General features: G+C 45.7%; 1 protein-coding gene and 1 pseudogene across 1 annotated transcript; both read right to left on the reverse strand.

The window, feature by feature from the left end:
• Positions 1-352: 352 nt before the first annotated feature.
• Positions 353-19,136, reverse strand: WNT8B (Wnt family member 8B). The gene is made up of 6 exons (XM_033148666.1): positions 19,065-19,136; positions 12,086-12,119; positions 7,619-7,757; positions 4,522-4,647; positions 1,938-2,080; positions 353-995 (listed from the first exon to the last, which is right to left on the reverse strand). Exons 1-6 carry the CDS (start codon positions 19,130-19,132, stop codon positions 435-437), a joined length of 1,071 nt encoding a protein of 356 aa, XP_033004557.1. The 5' UTR covers positions 19,133-19,136; the 3' UTR covers positions 353-434.
• Positions 12,736-12,860, reverse strand: LOC117047704 (annotated as a pseudogene).
• Positions 19,137-19,622: the final 486 nt, after the last annotated feature.

The raw sequence follows: 19,622 nt of genomic DNA on the forward strand, positions 1-19,622 counted from the left end.
TGCTCCCCTATGAAAAATTTCACCGCACACCACAACAGTCGGTGGGGGCGCCTGGAAACTTTGTCTTTGCCGGAATGCCTGTGAGCTCCCTCCCTCTGGGCTTCCCCAACTGCAGTGGTACCTTGGTTCTCGAACTTAATCCATTCCGGGAGTTCTTTCGGCTCCCGAAACCGTTCGAAAACCAAGGCGCGGCTTCCGATTGGCTGCAGGAGCTTCCCGCACTTGAGCGGAAGCCATCAGACATCCGGCTCCCGAAAAACGTTCGCAAACCGGAACACTTACTTCCGGGTTTGCGGCGTCCGGGACCCGATTCGTTCGACAACTAAGCCGTTCGGGAACCAAGGTACCACTGTACAGGGTCATTGGTTCTAACTTAAATACTATCCAGAAGTGAAGAGAAATCGGAGGGGGAGGAGGTTGGCATTGGGCTGGTATTAGGGCTGCTTCCTTTTGAGTTTGCGGGAGGCCGAGCTGCCCCCGCCACGTTCCCGCTTCTCCTTGCGCACGCAGTAATATTTGGTGACGCGCTTGCGGCACTGCTCGCACCGGACGGCGCAGCACCAGTGGAACTTGCAGTTGCAGCTGGACACCATCTCGGCTCGCCGCTCCTCCACGGCCAGCCCACAGTCCCCGCACAGACGCTGGCAGCTGCGTTTTTCCCACTTGCTCAAAGCCTTGCCCCTCTTCAGGCACTCCCGGCCCTCCGTCCCCAGCAAGCCCAGAGTCTTGTTCTCCAGGCAGTAGTCGGGGGAGTCCTCCAGATGGACCAGCTCTTTCTTGGAGATGGAGCTGAAGGTTTCCGCAATCGCCCCCCGGCTGGCGGCACTGTTGCCTGCCCCTTGGAGCAAGTCGACCTTCAGCCCTTTGTGGTATTTCTCCTTCAGGTAGGTCCCTACTTCTCGAAACTCGGGCAGCTGCAGCCAGCAGGTCTGCGTGGTGCAGCTGCCGGAGACCCCATGGCATTTGCAGGTCCTCTTCATGGTCCCTTTCACTGCCTAGAGAGGAAGGAAAAGACAAGAGGGAATGACATATGTGGTGAACTTGCCGAAAAATTAGAGCGTTTTGGAATCTCATTTATGATGAGATGAAAAAGATCTTCAAATTAACATCTGCAAAGAAACCAGAGGATTTTCTTCTTGGAATCCTAAGCTGTGACACCCCCCAAATGTCAGCCGCTGCTCGGTTATTAATTATCAAAATGGAAAGGGGGGAAAGTACCAACAGTAAGGGAATGGCAGCATAAGTTATTAGACTATGCAGAATTGGCTCAATTAACAGATACATTAAGGGGAAATACAAAACAATCATTCGTACAAAAATGGGATATGTTCAAGAAATATCTACAAAAAGATAACAAAGACGTAATTTCTATAGCCGCACTTGAACGACCCTTGTGTAAACTATATACATTATTATTAAATAAGGAAACAGGGTACAATACATTATAAGAAAGTACTAGAAATTATAGTAAGAGTAAAGTAAGAAATATAAGTACATTCAATGCTGTAAATGTAAGTACTTCAGGAAATGACGGGAAGTCTGTATTTATAAGATTTAGTTTATTGGTATTTTGCTTATTGAATTTAATAACTTAAAATATTTCTGTCTAGTTTAAATAAATAGTACATTTTGTCTAAAATGTACTATGATTTTCTACCTGAAAGGGAGGGGGTACTTTGCAACTATTTTGGAAAACTGTTCCTTTGGTGGTCAGAGTCTTCCTTCCCATTTCAACAGAAATTTATGAACGGCAAACCTGCTGACATTAAATTCTGGAGCCTTCAGGAAACTTGCCAAAGTGTTTCTCCGTATCAAGCCATCCATCTGAACTGGCTGCTCCAGAGGAGACTACCTCATCAGGTAGCAGGCTAAAGGGTACCCATCATCTCCTGCTTCAAACTTTTTCATTTCCCATAGGTGGGGAAATGTGTTGTTACCTTTCTGCCAGCCTCGTTATTATGCAGGTTCATCGCTGCTCTGGCGTCCTGCCCTGTCTCAAGTGCGTCCACAAACTGCTTTGAAATGGCCTCCCCAAAGCCCACATTGTCACTGCAGCCTCCCCACAGCCATCCTTGTCCTCCTGTTGGAGAGAGAGAGAGAGACAGAGGTCACCAGACAGCTATATGGAGTTAAGAGGCGGGTAAGCTTCTCTCAGCCCTTTCATCCTCATGGTGAGTGTTACAGTTGCAGCCAGAAAAGAGCTGGATCCTCAAGAACAAGTTTTGTTTTAGGGGCGATAACAAACTCCACAATCCCCCAGAGCGGTTTAACAATCAAACCCTTTTTGTGGGGAACTGTATAATAATAACAATAATTTATTATTTATACCCCGCCCATCTGGCTGGTTTTCCCCAGCCACTCTGGGCAGCTTTCAACCAAATATTAAAATACAATACAGCATCAAACGTTAAAAACTTCCCTAAACAGGCTGCCTTCAGTTGTCCTTTAAAAGTAAAATAGTTGTTTATGGCCTTGACATCTGCTGGGAGGGCATTCCACAGGGTGGGCGCCACCACCGAGAAGGCACTCTGCCTGGTTCCTGCAACTTCACTTCTCGCAGGGAGGGAACTGCCAGAAGGCCCTCGGAGCTGGATCTCAGTGTCCGGGCTGAATGATGGGGGTGGAGACGCTCCTTCAGGTATACAGGACCAAGGCTGTTTAGGGCTTTAAAGGTCAGCACCAACACTTTGAATTGTGCTTGGAAACGTACTGGGAGCCAATGTAGGTCTTTCATATAACACCGATATAGTCTTGGCGGCCGCCCCCAGTCACTAGTCTAGCTGCCGCATTTTGGATTAGTTGTAGTTTCCGGGTCACCTTCAAAGGTAGCCCCATGTAGAGCGCATTGCAGTAGTCCTAGCGGGAGATAACTAGAGCATGCACCACTCTGGCGAGACAGTCTGCGGGCAGGTAGGGTCTCAGCCTGCGTACCAGATGGAGCTGGTAGACAGCCGCCCTGGACACAGAATTGACCTGCGCTTCCATGGACAGCTGTGAGTCCAAAATGACTCCCAAGCTGCGCACCTGGTCCTTCAGAGGCACAGTTACCCCATTCAGGAACAGGGAGTCCTCCATACCAGCCCGTCCCCTGTCCCCCAAGAACAGTACTTCTGACTTGTCAGGATTCAACCTCTAGGAATTGTAGCTCTCCAAGGGGGAATAAGGGGTCTCCTAGCAAACTCTCAGCACCCTTAACAAACCACAGTTCCTGGGATTCTTTGGAAAAAGCCACGACTGTTCCAAGCCGTCTGAGTGAGTGCACTGAATTGCACTGGAGATTGGACTGGATCCAAATGCCCACCTCTAGGATTCTATGAAAATACACCATTTCTTGCAGAATACTGAAGCTACAGTCCTATGTACACTTGCCTGGTGGGAGTAATTTCCACTGAATTCAGAGGGACTGACTTCTGAATGGACATGCAGAGGATTGCACACACTGCCATAACACTGATAGGGGAGAATCAATTCTGCAAAGTTTCCTAGCTCAGTTGGTTAGAGCATGGTGCTGATAACAGCAAGGTCACAGGTTCGATCCCCGTATGGGAAAGCTGCATATAAACCGCAGGATCCTTAGGGACCCTTCCATCTCTGATCTATGATTCTAATAAAGTGAGGATGTGGAGAAGGGCAAGAAATATTATGTTTGGGTTGGCAGTTTTGCTTCTCTTGCAGTAAGAATGGTCACAAGAGTAGGGCTGCCATACGTCCGGATTTTTCCGGACATGACTTGGATTTCAAAGGCGGAATTGATGTTTTTTTTTGGGGGGGGGGATTTCCGAAAGGCAGCGCTTTGTCCTTGATTTTAGGCAACTCAATCGAAAAAGCTCAACAATAATAAAACTTATTGCAGCTCTATATATATATATAGACACACAAATCATACCTGCCTTACAATCCATGCAAAAACAGCTAAAATAATTACATTAAAATAGAAATAATAACATAAAATATTTACAATCAGGAGAAATAAATATAAATTCAACCTATGATACTATCAGGAGTTATAGGCCCAAAAGGGGTGGGAAAGAACCATTAGGATTCCTGTAATAGGCCATTTCGCCTCTTATGGTTCAGAACCGAAGTCAGATACCTTGCCACTTGCAAGGTTACTGTTGGGTTAGAATCCTGGAGTAAAAGGGTAAGCTGGATCTCAACTGGAAGTCCAGAGAATTTTTGGACCAGTGGGCTCAACAAATTTCTCCTGACATCACTGTATAAAGGGCAGATAAAAACAATATGCAGGAGGGATTCCCTCGACAACTCATCACACGAGCATAAATCTGATACAAGGCCCCTAGAGAATCTATGTGACATGACCCCGGAAGGAAAGGCATTAAACCTTGCCTTAATAAACGCAAAACGATGTTTTGCAGTGGTAAGGGATGAGAAGTAAGATGGGAGATACTGCGTAGATGTAATACCCAAATGCCGAGGGAACATACTCCCCCCCCCAACAACTTTTGGGATGTCCTGGTTTTTTCTTTTTGAAATACGGCAACCCTACACAAGAGTCCTTACCAAGTTGCCCGTTGCGCGAATCATCGCATCCACAATTGTCAAAGTCGCCCAGGCTGCAGTTACGTGTCAGTGTGTACATAACTCCAGCGGAGCTGATTGCATGGACGAAGGCTGTTTCTCGGTTTGCTGTCAGACGAAGACAAAGGGGAAAAAAGGAAGCTAAAGGAGGCGCAAGACAGGACACAGCAGCAGCTCTTGTGATTTGGAGCATCCGCGATCAGTAAGGCTGAATGGAAACATGGACTTGTAAAAGGGTAAAGGAGTATTGGGAAATGATCCATAATGAATTGAAAAAAATGTTTTAAAGTACTTTCCCCCCAAACCAGAGTCCTTTCTGTTGGGATTATTCGGATTGAAATTGTCATGTTTCAGAAAAGGTTATTTATGTATGCTACTACTGCAGTCCGTGTTTTGTTAACCCCAAAATGGAAAATGAGCGAGGTCCCAGCTAAAGAAGAATGGCAACTTAAACTGATGGAATATGCACCGCTTGCGGACCTAACATGCAGAATAAGAGAACAAGAAGAACATATGTTTAAAGAGGATTGGAAAACGTTTATTGAATATATGGGAAGTAATTGTGTACAGCTGAAAATGCTGGCAGCATTAAGATAAATTCAACAGTGTAAACAAGTTTTGATGGATGCAATAATGGGATACTGAATGGTATAAAAAGGTAAAGGTACCCCTGACCGTTCTCGAAGCGACTAGCTTGGCCAAACTGCGGGAGGCAGTGAAAGATAGGTGTGCCTGGTGTGCTCTGGTCCATGGGGTCACGAAGAGTCAGACACGACTGAACGACTGAACAACAACCCCTGACCGTTAGATTTAGTTGGGGATGATTCTGGGGTTGCGGCGCTCATCTCGCGTTACTGGCCGAGGGAGCCGGCATACAGCTTCCGGGTCATGTGGCCAGCATGACTAAGCCGCTTCTGGCGAACCAGAGCAGCGCACGGAAATGCTGTTTACCTTCCCACCGGAGCGGTACCTATTTATCTACTTGCACTTTGACGTGCTTTCGAACTGCTAGGTTGGCAGGAGCTGGGACCGAGCAACGGGAGCTCACCCCGTCGCGGGGATTCGAACCGCAGACCTTCTGATCGGCAAGCCCTAGGCTCGGTGGTTTAGACCACAGCGCCACCCGCGTCCCTTGCACTGAATGGTATAGTTTTTGTAAAATATGCAGGGATTTATGATATGTAAAATGAACCATGGAAAGAGAGGAAGGGAAGCCATTGATATCTTAAGGGTGTGAAATGAGTATTTCAAATTACAAAACAGATAATACACACACACACACACACACACACACACACACACACCTTCTGTTTAGAAATGGCAAAGACCAACTTAGGGCTCTTCATCCAACAGAAAGGAAAAGTAGATAACATTCTACTAAATAACATGAACTGATGCTATTGTTGAACTAATGTTTTCTGGGACCAGCTTGCTAAGAACTGCCTGGATTAAAAACAGGAGAGTTAACTCCCACTAATACTAAAGGCAGCCATGGGAGGGAGTGGGCTTGTAGATCTCTCCTCTACTATCCTGCCCAATCGCAGAGCTGCACCCTTTGCCTTTGATAGCAGAAAGAACAGCCAGCTGAACTGTTCAGGATCATCGATGTGTCATGTAGCAATCTGGCTGCTTTCCCCACTGCAGTGTGGGTGAAATGCAAAGAAATATCTATTTGCAAATAGAGAAATATCTAGTAGAGCAGTGTTTTTCAACCACTGTTCCGCGGCACACTAGTGTGCCGTGAGATGTTGCCTGGTGTGCCGTGGGAAAAATTGAAAAATTCGAAAGAGAATTACTTTATATATAGTCAATATAGGCACAGAGCTAAATTTTTTAACATTTTCTAATGGTGGTGTGCCTCGTGATTTTTTTCATGAAACAAGTGTGCCTTTGCCCAAAAAAGGTTGAAAAACACTGTAGTAGAGCAAATAATTGGTGGGGAAGGATCTGGCTCCCTCTTTCCTCCCCAAGAGGGAAAAGTTTTGGCACTGAGTGGATATAGCAGCTCCTATGTGAGTCTGTTGCTCATCCTGAAGCTGTCCAGATTGCACTAAAAAAAAAAAACTGTTAGGGAACAGTTCTCTACATTTCTCTCGGGTGGCAGTGCCACTAACGGGTCACAGCTGGAGGTGCAGATGTGCAAAGATAGGCAGAGTACCCAGATTTGGTAACCACAGCGCTTTTTTTTCTTAAAAAAAAAAGTTTAGGGGTACTCTCATTTTGACTCAAGAAAATCACCATTTTATCGTTCAAATCGGGGGAAATAAATACAGTAAATGGACAAAAGTACAAAGAACCTGCATTCCTCATATTGAAAGACTGCCCCTCAATGAGGCCAAGCTTTCATCAGTAAAACACCACACGTCCACGTTCCACACTACTTCACATATTAAACGCTCGCTTCAGTCTGTGCCTCAGGAAACACCGGGAAAGGAAATGAAGCCACTTTCAGAGGTGGTAACAATGAAACTGGCCAATCACCATGCTATTCAACGGAACTGATGATTCACCATGCTAGATTCCCGTTCGATTCAGAAAATGTTTAGGGGTATGCTGCATACCCCTGCATACACGACCCCCCCCCCGAAAAATCACTGAGTAACCATTTTTGGCTAAAGCACCGGTCAACCATAGCTTGTTCTCCTCAGCTCCCCTGTTGTGTAATAGATAGATCAATTGCAAGGGAACTAGATTATGTCGGTGATGGTTGTGAGATCATAAAAGCTTCTTCCTGGGGTAACTGCGTCTTTAAAAGGGCACATAAACTCCGGGGAATTGGCAGTTTAAAACATCCTTAAAGTCCCATAACAGCTCCTATGGGGCCGGTCCTATCTTTAGACTGAGTGAGGCAGCTGCCTGGATGTCATGAACAGGAAGCAAATTGTTAGTTATTTAATGCATTACCATCATATTTGCATTACCAGGGAGGGAGGGAGGTGCCTTTGGGTTTTCCACCTCAGGGGCTAAAATAATTTGACCAGCTTTGGTGCTCGAGTTAAGGGGGGACCCATTTGGGCCCCCCCCCAGGCAGGCAATGTCTCAGGAAGCCCCCGGCCAATACCTCTTGACGTTTTCTTACCACTACGCAGTCCTCCGTGGCTGGAGAGCTGCAAAGCTCTCTCTGGGCAGTTCCAGCGATCCCAAGCAAACTGGAACTTGCATTCCTCGATCCCACTCTGTGCGCCGGCTGCAACGCTGCTGGAGTAGATGAGGTATGCCTGCAGGGAGGAAAGAGCAAGGAAAAAAGAGAAGCTTCCATGAGGGCACATGCGGAGATTGCCATGCCTTCTCCCTCAAAACCTGCCTCTAAGAGTTCGATCCTTGCCCGACAAAGGAAACCCTGTTTGTATCCTCAGCGGAGAAATGGGACTCAGCACTGATGTCTCCTGGAAGGCCCAGGAAGTGGGTGCCTACGTGCTTCACCCCTCCCCAGGGGACTTGTCTGACTGTGTCCAGGGTTTGAGTCGATAGTGCAGTGAATTTGGTGACATCTTCCATATGTAACATGCAACCGGTAAGCGGCGGATTCGAAAAACAATTCTATTAGAAGCTTAAAAGGCAAAAGAGAGCATGCTCTGAATATAAAGTACTAAAATGAGAAAGTGCAGCTTCCTAAACCCCTCATTCCAGGGCTTTCGGAATGTCTCGCCTGCTACTTTCTCCTTTACATTACCAAGAGGATTTTCCTCCTTTGAACTGGGTCTTGAGTGCCTTCTTGTTCCTTGCATTGAATAAAAAGGACGTTGAATTTTCAGGGCTGTGCTGAAAATTTATCCCAGTTTTTTCTCCATCCTGGTGATCCTCAGATGAAGGGCGGTGGAGAAATTTAATTATTAATAACAAAATAATAATCACAGAGGAGAGCATGGGGGTGTGTGAAATTCCTGTGGTTGGGGGGGAGGTAAGGTTCCCCCTCCCCCAGATCAGGCAGTGCGGTCAGTTTAGGGAGGCTGGAGAAATGTTTAAACACTAGCCAACTCGAAGAAGAAGAAGAAGAAGAAGAAGAAGAAGAAGAAGAAGAAGAAGAAGAAGAAGAAGAAGAGTTTGGATTTGATATCCCGCTTTATCACTACCCAAAGGAGTCTCAAAGCGGCTAACATTCTCCTTTCCCTTCCTCCCCCACAACAAACACTCTGTGAGGTGAGTGGGGCTGAGAGACTTCAAAGAAGTGTGACTAGCCCAAGGTCACCCAGCAGCTGCATGTGGAGGAGCGGAGACGCGAACCCGGTTCCCCAGATTACAAGTCTACCGCTCTTAACCACTACACCACACTGGCGGAACACTACACTGGCTCTCATGACACTGAGGTAAGCTCAAAACCCCACGACCACCCAAATTTTAAGCCAGGAAATGTTCAAGTGCCCTCAGAACGAGGCAGAGAAATTGAAGTCTTAATCACAGGAGGGGGAAACGTACAAGAAATTGGAGAGTCGTGGATGCTTTAGTTGAGATTCATGCATTGCAGGGCGTTGGAACAGAGGACCCTTGGGGTCTTTTCCAACTCTACAATTCTATGATTCTAAGATTGTATGGTGTGCTGTGGCTCAGCATTAGTTCCAGCACAGAAAGCTGCTTCGCCTGACCTGGAAATAAAAGAAAAATGCAGCAGGACAGAAAGGGAAAGGGCTTACTGAGCCAAATGCCATAGCTGTCAACTTTCCCTTTTTTGCTGTAAATTCCCTTATTCCAGCGCCATTTCCCACTGCAAAAAAAGGGAAGGTTGACAGTTATGGCTGTTTCCCAATGGAAGAAAAAGGAAGCCATGCAAATGCGTATCAGACCATATTGGTCCTTCCTCGGGAATTTCAGATAACAGGAATCCGAAATCTGGATGTGCTAACTCTTCTATCTTCTCTGGGTAAGAGATAGAAGTGCCGGCACATACCTGCCAACATTTCTCCGATGAAAATAGGGACGTCCTAAGGAAAAGTGGGACATTCCGGGATCAAATCAGAAACTGCGATGGCTTCTGTAAATCCAGGACTTCCCCTGGAAAACAGGGTCTCTGGCAGCACATCAGGACTTTGAATTACTGCTCTCTCAATTTCCCTGAAGAAGGACCAGTCGAATATGGAACCCTTTGGATCAGGATCAATACCACACCACCGCCACAGTTTACCACATAGGCGTTCTGTTCGTTTGTTTTGTGTTTTAGTTAGTTTGCTCCTGTTTTCTTTTTGCAGGTTCCCGAATTTTGCTGGGCATTCCCTAACTGTGCTGAGCATGGCTGAGCCAGACCGCACACTGCATGGCTGAGCCAGACCGCACACTGTTGAGAACTGCAGAGCCCCTCGTTTGTGTCGTTTGCTAACTTCCCACTTGGATCATGCTTTCTCCCAGCCTCTTAATCCACCTCCCAGCCCAACCCCCAAACAGCAAACCTGTCAAGTACAGCCAGACTTTTATCTAGACTCTTCAGATGTGTGGCCCCCTCCTCCTCAACTCCCCACCCCCTTCCCTTCCCTTCCTTTTACTTCAGGGGGCCAAGTTCAATATGGTGTTTTCTTTTACGAAACAGTATCGGTGGAGGAAGCCCTATTCAAAGTCTTCAAGGCAGGCAGCTGTGTTTGTTTTTGCCGCAACAGACGGACCGGCAGAGCAACTTCAATGGGGCTTACTCCCAAGTAAGTGTGCATAGGATTACAGCCAAAGGGCCCCTTCAAATATCCAGGCGCCCAGGATTCTTTGTGCTCAAGATGCTATAGGAAAAGTCACATGCAATCCACTTTTAATACTGTTTGCATCTGCAAAAGTTTTTTGGGGGGGGGCGGGGGGTCACACTGCTTTGCTTCCAATCAGGGCATATCACATAAGAAATCTGGTAACTTTTAAGCCTCAAATGTTCTAGTTTTATTTATTTTGTTTTGCTTTTGTTCCGCTATCGCCCCTCCAGAGAGCAATAATGTGGAAGCATTGAGGAAGCAGCGGAGAACAAACAAAAGCAGAATAAATCTACAGCCAATGCACTGTTGCAGAATACACCGTTGGGGGTAGCCCTATTTTACGCCCCCCTTAAAAGATTAAGCAGGGTTTTGTAGCAAAATGCCAGCGCTCGGAACATCACCCAGGAGATCGCAACTGGAGAGATAAGAAAAGAAGAGTTGTCCCGTTGTCTTGAGATGTCGATTCCACGGAGAAGCCATTTTCAACAGAGCTCAGGTTCTGAAGCGCAGCGCTGTTTTGAGGCAGCGCCTGGTGGTGCAATTTTGTGCCCCTGACCATTTTGCCATCAGGGAAACTGCCCCTGTGGGTCCGTCCCCCCCTCCCCCTATGCTAGGCCACTGCCTACAACTCAAGAGGCTTATGAGACTGTTATCTCAAGGAACCAGTCTTGTATTTGCTAGGTTGCATTTATATGTTGACCTGTTCCATTTTATACTTGACATTTCTGGGCTCGATCAGGTGATGCTTCCGCACGCCCCACGACACGGCTGTTGTTGGCATTTGTCTTGTCTCGAGAGGGAGAATGGAGTGGGCCTCCGGGGGGAAACCACTGTGTTGGCAACACGGAAGTGACTTTCCCCGGGCACAACGCAGGACCGGTGCTAGGGTTTCTTGCGCCCTAGGCAGACCACCTTCTGGCGCCCCCCGCCAAAGCCTGCTTTAGCGGGAGGTGGAGGTGGTGGAGAGGCAAGCAGCAGTTTCTCCACTGTAGCGGAGAAGCTTCTGTTCGCCCGTCCCGCCGCCCGCCCTCCGTCAAAGCCTGCTTTAGCGGGAGCCTGGGGGGTGTAGGGGGCAAGCAGCACCTCTCCGCTACAGCAGAGAAGCTGCTGCTAGCCTGTCCCGCCTGTCCCGCCCCCGCCCAAGCCTGGCCAGCGCTCCCCTCCATTTTGGCGCCCTAGGCAGTTGCCTAGTTTCGCCTTAATGGACGCGCAGGCCCTGGGCACAAGTGTGTCTGGAGGTCCTGGGCTGCTCAGACGACAAAACCTCCCACCCTCAGTCCAAAGGAAAGCAGAGCAAAATGTTCTGTGGGTAGCAATTCCACAGCATGGAAATTAGCATTAACTACCTGCTAATACATGAAAGGTGCAAGAGCAGGGACCAGTAAAAACAACAACAACAAACTGGTAACCCTAGCACCAGGGCTTTTTTCAGCCTCTCTCAGGTGGGTGCTATTGCAGGAGAACAAGGGAGGAATTCATGGTGAGTTCCGGCACCTCTTTTTCTAGAAAAATAGCACTGCTTAGCACTATGCATAAGGTTCAAGTCATTAGCTACTATGGTGTAGAAGAGTTGAATCTGGACTTTAGCTACTTGGATTCAAATCTCTGAAACCTTCCCAGCCATGAACCTCCCTGGATTGTCTTGGGCAGGGATGTTGGGAAGATAGGATGGGGGGGGGGATACTGCCCTGAGCTCTTTAGAAAAAGAGAAAAACAGCTTCCTTGCTTGCTTTTTGTGCTTAAGATTCGGCACTCAAGAAACAGAGAGTGCAGGGAGCCCCTGTCCAAACCTTAGCAAACCCGGGAGGCTGGAAGCAAGCCTGATTTCCAGCAGATCTTGGCTTGTTGGAATTAGAAACACAGATCAAAGGAAATGCACTTACCTTGGGACCAGTCATCAGGAAATTATTCACTGACCTGGAAGGGAGAAAAGGGTTCATCAATGGAGAGAAGCAGAGGGAATGCCTGGAATTCCTCTGTGCCATCCCTGCCCAGCCCTCGGAGAGTCGTCCCACTTACTGAACCAAGCGCATATGCCCATTGTTGCCCAGTAGGTACTGCTGAGGGTTTGTTGGGGCTGTGAGCCTCTCCCTGTCCTGATTCATTGCCTAAAGATAGTTGAATTACGGTCAAGTATTTGCACTTGGGTTGAAAAAACAGGATGGAGTTACGGTTGGCAGTAGGCTTGTGGCTGCAAAGGTATTGTACAAAATGGAGCAGAAACCACACATGAACAGAGAGAGAAAATGCTTGCCAAAGTCTGAGGACCCATTAAGGCATCAGAAATGCATTTAACAACATGGTGTGAGACCACAGGTATTAGATATTTCTTGACATGACACCTTTAGTATGGTTTTATATAGATTTGATTTGTATTCTCTCTCTTCCCCCCCCCCCCCGCTCAGCCTTGCAACTCTTAGATGTATCTTTCTATTTTGTACTTTGTATACGAAAGATGGAAAGATGATGGTTTTATTTATACCTTGCCTATCTGGCAGGATTTCCCCAGCCACCAGCTTCCAACACATATAAAAATGTAACAAAACATCAAACATTAAAAACTTCCCAATACAGGGCTCCCTTCAGATGTCTTCTGAAACATGGAAATCTTTAGTAAAAGGCAAAAGATTTATACGATCTAAAGAGAAACCAGAGAACTTTTCATAGAACTGAAATTAGAGAGCCCCTATAACAAATAAAAATGACATTTGCTGCCTGAACACTCGAAAACTAAGCGAGACACTGAAGACATAAGAAACCAGACGGTGGCCCAGATTTACAATTTAACAGAGATAACGAAATAGAATATAAAAATTGTCAGAAAAATGTTGAAAATGCAATTTTTCCTGTTGAAATGTGGCATCAAAAACTGAGCTTTTCGGGTGAAATTTGAGCAGTTCCATCAATGTAGAAAGATTTACCAAAACTTAAGAGGTGATAGTATCATTGTACCCCAGTAAGACCTCATTTTCAAGACTTCCTTGACCACATAGGAGAAAGGGAAACAACCTCCCCCCAGTCACTGTAGATGGGACAAGAAGGAACAGAAATGTATATCTGGAAAGTGTCCCCCTCCCCAGAAGATCTAGGTAATTATTGCAGTAATTATAGGTGCGTCTGTTGATATGGAAACAGACCTTCACCCAGAGTAGATGAGGGCAAGGCAATGCTACCCCTAAATATAAGTTTATAATGAAACTTATATTTGAAATAAAAGAATAGACCGCAAGAACCAACTGTGAGACCCAAGAAGAATGCTTTTATCCCCCAAGTGATTCCCCACTTCCCAATCTCTCAGGTTTCCTTGTTGAAAGGACAGAGCACGCAAATGATTGAGATGATCGTATCTCAGCCTAATAAATCAAGGTATCCATTTTCCATGTTGTTTAGCATGGACCTTTCCCCCTCCCTACACAACATGAGCAATCAAATCAGGAAGCTTCTAAAACTTCCCATTTTCGTCCAAACGGAACAACTGGTTCCCGGTTTAGGGAACCAAGCCAGGGAATTAAAACCACAGTTGGTTTGAGCTTCTGGCTTGATCTGAAACCGGGAACCCAGTTTCCCAGTTTGGACAAAATGTGAAATGATGCTTCTTGATTTGATTGCTTGTGCTGTGCAGGAAAGAGCAAAGGGGATGCATTCAAGTTGCATCCTTTGTCAGGAAAGACCACGATGGAAGTATTTCTATTAAAACACCTTCACCTTCATTTTGTAGCAAACCTTTGCAGCAATCACTTCTTAGCAGACTGGCTTTATCTCCCTTCAAAGTCAAGGAAGGAGAGAAGACAGAGCACACAAATTCAAGTTTACCGGCCAGCACCGGCCAGCACACAAGGGGACAGATTAATCGCTGGCGCAAAATAAGCATCTCTATGCGTGGAGATGTTCCCTTTAACAACAGAAGTTGTTATTTTTTTTTCTTTTTTAGAGTCAGTTTCTGTCAATTTACCACTGGCCACAGAGTGAACAAGACAGTCACAGACTCCCAATTGGGCGAACTAAACAGACTCTAAGCTAAAAAGGCACACCGCCCTGATCCTCTTTTCCAAGGCGATGGGATTAAATACCCAAATGGCCTTGAAGCTAGGATATGAAATAGAGCCGTCAAATTTTTAAAAGTTGTTTTAAAAGCTTTTTTTTTTTTTTACTGCTTAAATCTTGCTTTTCATCCATTTATTGTTTAATTAACTATTTAACTGAATGTGTATCTTCTTCTCTGGCCTGATCCAACAAGCCAATTATTAGGTTGCAATGACCTTTTCAGTGATAGGTAAAGGTAAAGGGATCCCTGACCGTTAGGTTCAGTCGCGGATGACTCTGGGGTTGCGGCGCTCATCTCGCTCTATAGGCCGAGGGAGCCGGCATTTGTCCGCAGACAGCTTCCGGGTCATTTGGCCAGCATTAGTGATAACAGACAGTCAAAACATTATTTTCATTGGCCCTGAATCTTTTGGATTTTATTTTTTCTTGGCTGAGTTGCAGATCTTCTTGATTATGCTCAGAAGATAACTATATCAGATTTTGGAAAAAAAACAATAGCCGAGGAAATATTACTGGACCTCAGGAATACTTGCCGCTGGTAGAGCCACAGCATATTAAATTGCAATTCGCAATCTAAAGAGGATGGTATGCACATATTAATAAATCACTTTTTAAGGGCCAAGGTGTCATCTGAAAGTAAAACCTCTAAAAGCAATGCTGGTTGCTTCCTAAAACTACCACTTCATCTCTTGAGCCAATTATAATTGCTATTAGTTGTAGTATTGTGGCATATTTTTAGCTCATTCTTCATCACAGTGTATCCCAGGTCAAGCACAATCCATGGGTTAGAATACACAAATTACATAAAAATAGACAAAACCAATCAAAATGAGAAATCAACATATCAAGAAGAGCAACGGGAAACACGCCATGAAGACTACAACAACAGTATCTGAAGCGGTATCTGAAGAAGTGTGCATGCACACGAAAGCTCATACCAAGAACAAACTTAGTTGGTCTCTAAGGTGCCACTGGAAGGAATTTTTTTATATTTTATTTTGTTGTAACAACTACAGAATGGACTACTCACTCTCCTTTAGTAATTACTCCAATATGCTACAAATGCACATCCTATTTACGGATATATGCAAAGCCATGAGTGAAGGGGTCATTAAAACAATCTGTTGCCTTGCAGTCTCATGAAACACAACTTTCCAGTTGTGCAAGCTGGGCATACAACTTGTTCTCATGACACACACAAAAAACTCCTCCGTCATAGGAATCACTTCTGGCGCGATTCGTTGCTTAGAAAACATTATTCAAGAAGCATCCTAATTTCCCTTCAACCTTATTCTCAGTGCTCTGGTAGAATTTGCTGGTTTCCTTGTAAAAGGTAAAGGTAAAAGACCCCTGGACGGTTAAGTCCAGTCAAAGGCAACTATGGGGTTGCGGTGCTCATCTCGCTTTCAGGCCGAGGGAGCCGGCGTTTGTCCTCAGACAGCTTTCTGGGTCATGTGGCCAGCATGACTAAACTGCTTCTGGTGCAACGGGACACTGTGACGGAAACCAGAGCGCACGGAAACACCGTTTACCTTCCCGCCACAGCGGTACCTATTTATCTACTTGTACTGGCATGCTTTCGAACTGCTAGGTTGGCAGGAGCTGGGACAGAGCAATAGGAGCTCACCCCGTCATGGGGATTTGAACTGCTGACCTTCTGATCAGCAAGCCCAAGAGGCTCAGGGGTTTAGACCACAGTGCCACCCGCGTCCTTGTTCCCATACATCAATGGGAAAGGTACAGAAAAGCTCGCTCTTTCCACGAAAGAGGCTGAAATTTTAACTGGTGGATCGTCTCTTCAGTGAAAGCTTATATAGCAGACCAACATTTGTCCATTGATATCTTGGTAGACCTGAGAGAGAGAGACATAGAGCCATAGACACTTCACGGATGAGGAGGACATCGTCCCAACGAACCTTGCAGATGAACATTTCCCAGTTATATCCATCACTAGCAGCAGGGCTCTTTTCAGCCAGAACTCACTGGAAGTCAGTTCCAGCAACTTTCAGGTAGGCACCATTGCCATTCTAAGAGAACAAGAGAGGTGTTCATGGTGAGTTCTAGCACCTCTTTTTCTATAAAAATAACACTGGCTAGCAGATATACTGCATTGTTGTTTTTCATTCTAGTAATAAGAGTCACAGGCAGCTGAAGCTAAAATCAGAGTCAATGCACGTGAGCACCTTCTGATTATGATTATATTTTTACCTCACCCATCTGACTGCCCCAGACACTCGGGGCAGCTTCCAACATATATAAAAACATAATAAAACATTAAACTGTTTTTTTTTAAAAACCTTCCCTATACAGGGCTGCCTTCAGGTGTCTTCTAAAGGTTGTATAGTTACTTATCTCCTTGGTTGTCTTCTGGCGGTTCCCTGCCTGTGAGAAGTGAGCTTACAGGAAACCTGGCACAGGGCCTTCTCGGTAGTGGCGCCCGCCCTGTGGAACACCCTCCCAGCAGATGTCAAGGAAATAAACAACCACCTGACTTTGAGAAGACATCTGAAGTCAGCTCTGTTTAGGGAAGATTTTAATGTTTGATGTTTTATCGTGCTTTTAATATTCTGTTGGGAATGTGCATCTCGTATTCAGTCCTCTGTCTAGCAAAGTTTAAGCAGCTGGGGCCGTACCTCCTTCTCATCTCAAGAGACTTTGGAAGGACGATTAATTCAGACAGAAGAAAGCCCTTTCCCCTTGGGAAAGTTTTGAAGTGGTTAGGGCCCTTAAAATATATATACCAGCCTCACCATGCACAAATCCTGACTGTAAGTCCCTGCGTCCTTCCAGGATACCATAAGTTATTAAGAGTTTGATCTCTCTCTCTCTTTTTCTTACTCTCTCTCCCTCACAGACAAACATTTCCTCCACCACCTCACCCGCTGGACTGTGGTTCTTGGGAGCTTTTTAACGTTTATTTTTTAAAAAATTAATGCTCCACCACTGCATATCTGGAATGCGGATGCACAGAAACGATCGCTTTAATTGTGGGTGGCCCCATTTTGCTTCCAGACCGATCGACACGGGACCACCGGGTTTGATGTTAGAAGGAAGAAGCAGGGAGCCACGAGGAAAAATTGTAGATTATCCTCAACCCTTTAAGAGGAATGCTCTTGTTGAAGGCTCTTAGACCCCTCTGAGGCTTTCCTTTCTCCTGGCAAAAGTTTTTAACCTTAGGACACACACACACACACACACGCAAGCAACACTCCTCCCCAACCCTATTTCCCACTCCATTGAGACACCTTTGGCTTAACCATGAGAGGGTTTCAAACATTTCAACAAGCCTGAACGACTTGTTCATGCCCTTAGTCCTTTTGCACTTCAGCTGTTAACATCCAAAAAGCAGGTCGTATTGTTGGGGGGGGGGGTGGAATATAAGCTCAAGATGTCGATACAACTTCCTTCTGTTCCCCCGCATTGGAATCTCTCCTCTGAACATTAAAGAGTCACTACTGCAAAAGTCTAACCCTCTCTGGGTTTTAGACAGGGCTCCCCAGCCAATTTCTCCAGATTTAATTATCCCTCTGTTGGTCCTTATTAAGAGCAACGGGGAATGATACGAGAAATCTATTCCCCATCCAGCACAACTTGGTTATTTTTACACTGGCAGCATACTGGAATGCCAGTTGAGTTAAACTCTCTGAAAAGATGTCGCAAGCGGCACTGAAACTTGGTTAAACTTCACCCCGGATTTCAACAGGTTGCAAAAAATTGAGCTTGCTGATAGCATGGAAAGCACAGAGTCTATCAAGCACAGAATCCTCTCAGACAACTTTGTTCCACTGAGACAAGAGGATGCCAAGTAAGATCAGGTGATTGGGGGAATTCCTGTTGTCGGAATTAATTCTGCCTGATGGTAAATTCCATGTTGCCTAAAGATGTGCCTGGACTTACACAAATTAACACAGATGCGGGAAAAGATTATGCATTGCCTATTATCTCATGAACACCGGGCATTTGCTTCTCTGATATCCTTTCCAAATTTCTTTTTTTTTAAAAACAGACAATTTCAAAGGCATTCACGAAAGTTTCACGAGCTCCACATTTTCTGAGTCTCTCCAGTACAAAACATTTCAGGCTGAACAACGAAAAACGTAGACAACGCAGCAGAAAAGTCCAACTGAATTGATTGCCAGTTTATCTGAGAACAGTTAACTTTTACTGACTGCTGCGGGGAGCCAATTGGAATATCTTAACGAGTCGGAAACGTGATGTTAAAAACACGAAGCCGAATGTTCTCTTGTAGTGCTCAACCCACAGCGCTAGGGAACCTTAGTTCAATAACCTCTCAAGGATCAGAGATGCAGTAGTTGAAAAGAAGAGAGAGCAAGATTATATATCCCACTCTTTGACATTTTCTTCTTCTTTGTAACCCTTGCTATTCCCTTATTACTGAACCGTCAAGCCTAAAAGCTGTGGTTTCAACCAGCTAAATCAATTGCAACCAGAATCTTGGAGGCAGCAGCTGAATTGCTGGTTAGGAACATAAAGGAGACACAGAATGCAAGGAAAGGAAGAGAGCAAAGGCAATCGCTTCGTAGCTTGGGAACCTTCAGACGGAGGAACCCCTGCTCTTCTGCGATAAGTTCCTCTTGCAAATTGGACGCGATACCTTGCAAAGTGGCTCCTCTGAGATCCCCGTTGATCTCTCCAAGCAGTCTCCTCTGGGGGTCTGTAGGATGCACCTCTGGGTGAGGTCAGGCTTCACAAGCCTAAAACATCCTTTAGCAACCCAAGGGAAACAGGAAAGGGGTGGTGAAGGTGTCCCATGGGCCTGTCTGCTACATGGCAAAGGAAGGAACTCTCGATACTCACCAAGGATAGCTGAAGTGGAAGAAGGACAAGAGGAACAAGGTGCCTGGATAAGAGCCCGTCCAAAACATAATCCCGCCCCTTCCCCCCCAAAATAAATAAATAAATAAATAAATAAATAAAAGGATGAAAAAGAAGATCTTTAAATATTAGGGTGGTAATTTGAGGAGGGGGAGGGAAAAAAAGAAGAAGAGCAAAATGAGCTTCTAGCCTCTGCTCCTAAAGGGTGCAGAGAAGTTAAAAGACCCCGAATCCAAGCTGCGCTGTAGGACAATCGGTCCTGAAGTGCAAGCAAAGGGGATTGGTGAAATGGAGCCACTGAAATTTGTAAGAAGAGATTATCTACTTAATTAAAGATTTCTCTCTCTCCCCCCCTAAGTCCTTCAGCCAATCAGGATTCAAGTGCCAGAGAGAGACTGAACTGATCAAAAGAACACCCCAGGTCCCTCGAAGACAAATGCACCAAGAAAAGGGATTTTTGGGGGGGTGGGGGTGTTGTTTGACAGAGATAAAAAGACAGAAAGAGACAAAGCAAATCCCTCCAATAGTCCTTGGATGCAA

This window comes from Lacerta agilis, chromosome 5 (genome assembly GCF_009819535.1).
Source record: "Lacerta agilis isolate rLacAgi1 chromosome 5, rLacAgi1.pri, whole genome shotgun sequence".
NCBI lineage: Eukaryota > Metazoa > Chordata > Lepidosauria > Squamata > Lacertidae > Lacerta > Lacerta agilis.